Source organism: Austrofundulus limnaeus, unplaced genomic scaffold, assembly GCF_001266775.1.
Source record: "Austrofundulus limnaeus strain Quisiro unplaced genomic scaffold, Austrofundulus_limnaeus-1.0 Scaffold657, whole genome shotgun sequence".
Lineage (NCBI taxonomy): Eukaryota > Metazoa > Chordata > Actinopteri > Cyprinodontiformes > Rivulidae > Austrofundulus > Austrofundulus limnaeus.
The window spans coordinates 154201-159296 of NW_013953059.1; the positions used below are offsets into that span (position 1 = coordinate 154201).

A 5096-nucleotide genomic window follows, 5' to 3' on the forward strand; every position below is an offset into this window, starting at 1 on the left:
AAGTTGAGTAAAAAAAGCTTTAAAAAGTGAATTTTGCATAATACAGTAGGTCCCCTTTAAAAATAAATAAATTCATGATTTATTTTATCGAGTGCTAAATATTCTGTTTTTATTTGTATATTAATCAGATTAATATATTTTTTACATAAAATAAAATGACTATATTTTAATATCACAGCATTTTTGATGCAAAAACAGCAACGTGCACAAAGGGGAACACAGAGAAAAAGGAGACACACACATACATCTTGCTATCTTTGTGAGGACTTCACACACGCAGCGCTCACAGGATCTCTGCCTCAGTCTGCACCCATTTTTTTTACACTGGGCGAAAAATGTATTTAAACCAGTTGTTAACTTTAGATCACAGTTTGAAATGTACACCGAAGAAAACCTGCATCACTACTTTTATACTGCGGTCAGACCAAACGTGATGAGCAGCATCTGCCTGGTTCACATGGTGGACGGCAGCTCTTTACCCGCTCTTATGAACGTAACATAGTGCTGGGCGGTATACCGTTTTGTACCGAAAACCATTTTTTATTTTTGTTATGATATGAATTATCTGAATACCGGACTTAGCGGTTTAAATAGCCTGAACACGTGTAGAACGTTTAGTCGCGGCCGCCAGTGAACTGTTTCCTGGGGGACACGTTTCCCGAAGCATCGCAAAGCGCATTAACATGCTAACTTTGCAGTAACTGGCAGCGGGTGGTGTTTCAGCTGCTTGTATTGACTGACGTAAAAAACAACATCCCGTTTTCACCATCGCTGAATATAGTAAACAACTCTTCAGTGACGTGCACAGTTAGTTTTAACCCGCTTCGTTATATGGAGACGTTATTGCATGGAGACATTAACATGCTTCTATTGTGAAAAGCCTGGGGCAAGTAGTTTTATAGCTGAGTTGACTGGTGTGCAAGGTGAGTCGTCCTTTTAAGTTTTATAAACAGACGATTGACCCGATAATGATCTTTTCTCAACCCTTCTTGATCGGACCAAAATGCATGATTACTGTCAACAGCCAGGCAAAGAAGAAAAGACGTACAAGAGGAGGGAAACAGTGATAAAGAGGTACAGTAAAAGAAAAAAGTCAATAAGCAACATTTGAACATTTTATTATCAGCTAAGCTGTGAGGAAAAAAATAACGTCAAATACCGTGAAACCGGTGTAAATGTTGAAAATACCGTGATATAAAATTTGGGTCATACCGCCCAGCTCTAACGTAACCGTGAGAAAAGACCGAGAGCTTTTTATTTGAATCCAGCAGGGAGAACAATAGTGGGGTTTTTCAATGCGTCCTGTGAGCAATTCCAGCATTAAAAAAAAAAAAAAAAAACGCGGACACGCTGATTACAGTGTGGTTTCAAAGTGAAAGTAAAACATGGCGCTCCTGTTCTTAAAGTGAAACTTAAACACAGCTGTTCTCTCTCCCCTCATATTCTGACACAGAGGACAGAAACAGCTAAATTAGACAGTTAAAACACATTTACAGTTCATAACTCATCTTTATTGTTGTTAGCACTCTGTCTCTCAACATTAGCAGCTGCTCTCTCCCCGAGGGAGGGGCGGCAACATGGGCTCAAGTGACCCAAACAATGGATCGGCCGAACGGACGGACGCATCGGCCGATACCGATATAAGGAAAAAACGCAAATATCGGGCAAAAATATCGTCCGGCCGATGTATTGGTCGACCCCTAAATACAAGTTTAGCAACTAAACTGATGAAATTTATGCCTCCTTTTGACCTAAAGTTTAACACATGCATGCACTTATGCGTGTGAAATGTTATCATTTGAGCATAAAGACAAGTCCAACCAGAACTGATTGAGTGTTTAAAGGGGCAGTATGATGTAAAATCAACTTTTTTTGAGTTTTATATCATGTTATAATGTTATACTCTCATAAAAAACATGCCCAAAGCCTTGCTCTGACTCATTCATGCATGTTTGAGAAATCCTGCAGCGTTTTTAGGAAGCCATGCTGAGGAGCAAAATGACAGGTGAGGACCAAAAATGCCTCTGGGATGTGTCTCCAAGCAGAGCTTCCTCATCACGGAGCACACCTCCCCACCGCCCACCCCACACCCCCTGCCCATGACTCCTGCAGGCTCTCGGCAGTAACAAAGCAAAGTGAAAGTGAAACTTAAACTGTCTGCTGCTCTTAACGCTACTGCTCACTCAGTGAAGCTCTCTTCTACGACGGCATATTAGGGCCACGTTGCAGACGAAAAAAAAAGGAGGAGCAAATCTTCGAGAAAAATACTCAGAATTTCTGAGATTAATTTCAGAAATTTTCAAGAAAAACCCCCCAGGAAATTACAGTATCTTATTTTGAAAAGTCACAAATTTACGAGAAAAAAAACTAGAAATTTCCATAATTAAAGGCAGAAATTTGCAACATTTAAACTAGATATTTTCTGACATGGTAAAGTCAGAAATTTATGAGAAAAAAACTCATAAATTTATGAGAAAAAAACTGAATTTTTCAGGAATGGCTAAAGGGCGATTCCACCTGTTTTCACTACCTTGAGCATCTTTAATCTGCTCTAATTTAAAAACTAAAACACATAGAGACTTCAAACCTGGACTAGATTATTCTACACTGATTGCAGAATGTTTAAAACCAAGTGTGTGATTTGTGAAACAWATATTTGATATGTGAAGTTTAAGGAAATAAGGTGATTTCAGCACTTATTAGGCATTTTATGAACAAGAGAAAGTGATGAGAAGATACGTTTATTTTCTATTYAAGCATAAAAACAGCATTTTAATAACAGCTAAAGGTGACATAGATACTTTATTATGGTATAGTATTTTAATATATWCCTGAGAAACACATAATATTGGCCCTTTAAATCAAAGAAATGTCCAAACTGTACGACCACTTCAGGCCTTCACAAGGTCTGATCAGAAAATTTGGCCCCTGAAGAGGATCAGAGTCAACCTGGCTTAGGGGCTCCTGGAATCCTGTTTCGATGTGTACTCTGGGTGAAACAGTAAAAAAAAAAGTGATGTATTCACAAAAGCAGTTCCCGTGTGGACAGAGCCTCCCGCTCCTGAAGCAYGATCTCTGACCCACACCCTGAACCCTGCTGTGTTCCAGGTGTGATAGCCTCAGGACGGACAGAGGAAGGCTTCGGTCTGGCATTCGGGGTGAACCACCTGGGTCACTTCCTGCTCACCAACCTGCTCCTGGAGAGGCTGAAGCAGTGCGGGCCGAGCCGGGTGGTCACCGTTTCTGCTTTGCTGCACCGCTGTGGAAACATCAACTTCCCTCTGCTGGCCTCCACGAAGGATTTAGTCTCGGGGGAATCTACCCTGCAGAACATCCGGGCCTACTGTAACAGCAAACTGTGCAACGTGCTTTTCACCAGGGAGCTGGCCAATCAGCTGCAGGGAACCAACGTCAGCTGCTTCTGTCTGCACCCAGGTCAGAGCTTGTTGACGCTGAGGTAGAAACTAAAGGTGTTTTAGGAGTTAACGCTTGGATTATCTGTTTTTCTTCAGGAGTCATCCGGACAGAAATAGGTCGCAGTTTGAGCTGGTGGCAGCAGCTCCTCGTCACTCCACTGGTCAAGCTCTTCTTCCTGGACGTTGAAGCGGGCTCTCAGACCACCCTGCACTGCGCTCTGCAGGAGGGCCTGGAGCCCCTCAGTGGGCGGTACTTCTCTAACTGTGCGCTGCAGCAGGTGGGAGCCAGGGGGCGAGACGACGCCCTGGCCAAGAAGCTGTGGGAAGTGAGTGAACGGTTAACAGGATTGTCTTAACAAACTGGATCCTGATCCCGCAGCACTGACGACTGAAACAGCACTCTGTGCCTTAGAGGGGTCTGCAGCACTGAGACCACACACATCTCTTCTTCTCTGCCTCTGAAACACAAATAACTGAAATCACTGTGTGGATTTATACCAGCAAGTTGTAGCAGTTCTACAGGTTATAACATCATGTCCCCATTTAATTTCAGTCATAAATAATAAAAAGTGTTTTAAAGCGATCCCCGACTAGTTGTAACATTAGACTTTATTTGATAAACATGTATTTTAACTGTAAAATAAAGACTGTAAAAATACTGTAGGATGTTTAGTTTTGTAAATTTAAAAAAATATATTTTTAACACGGACGGAGCCATTTTATTTACATGCAAAGCATTCTGGGTAAATGATGACGTGGATAGGTCCTCAGTGCGAGGCTGCTAGCGAGCTATATCCACCCTGAAGGTTAATCTTAGACAATATCTGATGATCGACTCTTTTAAATGAAACCAGAGAGCGTTGACAGAGAGAAGGTAGAAATGACTCAGCCTGGAACTGAAAATATGGATGGAGGACAACAGAGCTGCTTCATGGAAGAACCTCAGCTTAGCCTGTTAGTCTTTGTGCTAGCACTGATGCTTTATTGTCTTATATGTATTAGCTCGGCGCTAGCGCGACAAACAAGCTAAACTGAGGTCCTCCATCCATATTTTCAGTTACAGGCTGTCATTTTTGTGTTCCCCTCTCTGTCATGTAGATGGAGGACCTCTGTGACGAGAAGAGAATGTGTAGCGCTGAGCTAATACATGTATATGGTGATAGTGTTGGGGATAACGCTAAAGCTAACAGGCTAAGCTGAGGTTCTTCTTCCATGAAGCAGCTCTGTTGTCCTCCATCCATATTTTCAGTTACAAGCTGAGTCATTTCTACCTTCTCCTCTCTGTCAACGCTCTCTGGTTTCATTTAAAAGAGTCGATCATCAGATATTGTCCAAGATTAACCTTCAGGGTGTTTTCCTGTGTGGCTCTGCCGGCCTGTTTCCAAACCTTGTAATGGTTGGCACAGCCAGGTTTCTTGACACCCTCTCCTTGAAATCAGGCCAAGGAGCCTGCGAAGGATGGGCAGGGGGCATCAAAGGTTGGATCTTGGACGGGACATAGAATGGATAATCGGGGTGAGGTGCAGGGGGTCCTGGCCGAGTGACGGGAGTGTGGGTCTTGGGAGGTCACATCTTGTTTGACTGGTTTCTTTTCTCATACCCCTCGGCCTTAGGCTGATGCCAAGTTTTTACCGCCCTATCCACAGCAGCTCCATATGAGGTCCTGCCAGTGTTGGTCTC

The 5096-nt window shown here is 42.8% G+C and overlaps 1 protein-coding gene across 1 annotated transcript in view; it reads left to right on the forward strand.

The window, feature by feature from the left end:
• Positions 1 to 3999, forward strand: part of LOC106531613 (dehydrogenase/reductase SDR family member 13) — an 11892-nt gene extending 7893 nt beyond the window's left edge. Inside the window, exons 4-5 of the mRNA XM_014027520.1 lie at positions 3109 to 3435; positions 3513 to 3999. Of these exons, the coding sequence (XP_013882974.1) occupies positions 3109 to 3435; positions 3513 to 3772 (587 nt within the window). The 3' untranslated portion in view covers positions 3773 to 3999. The remainder of the gene's footprint in view (positions 1 to 3108; positions 3436 to 3512) is intronic.
• Positions 4000 to 5096: the final 1097 nt, after the last annotated feature.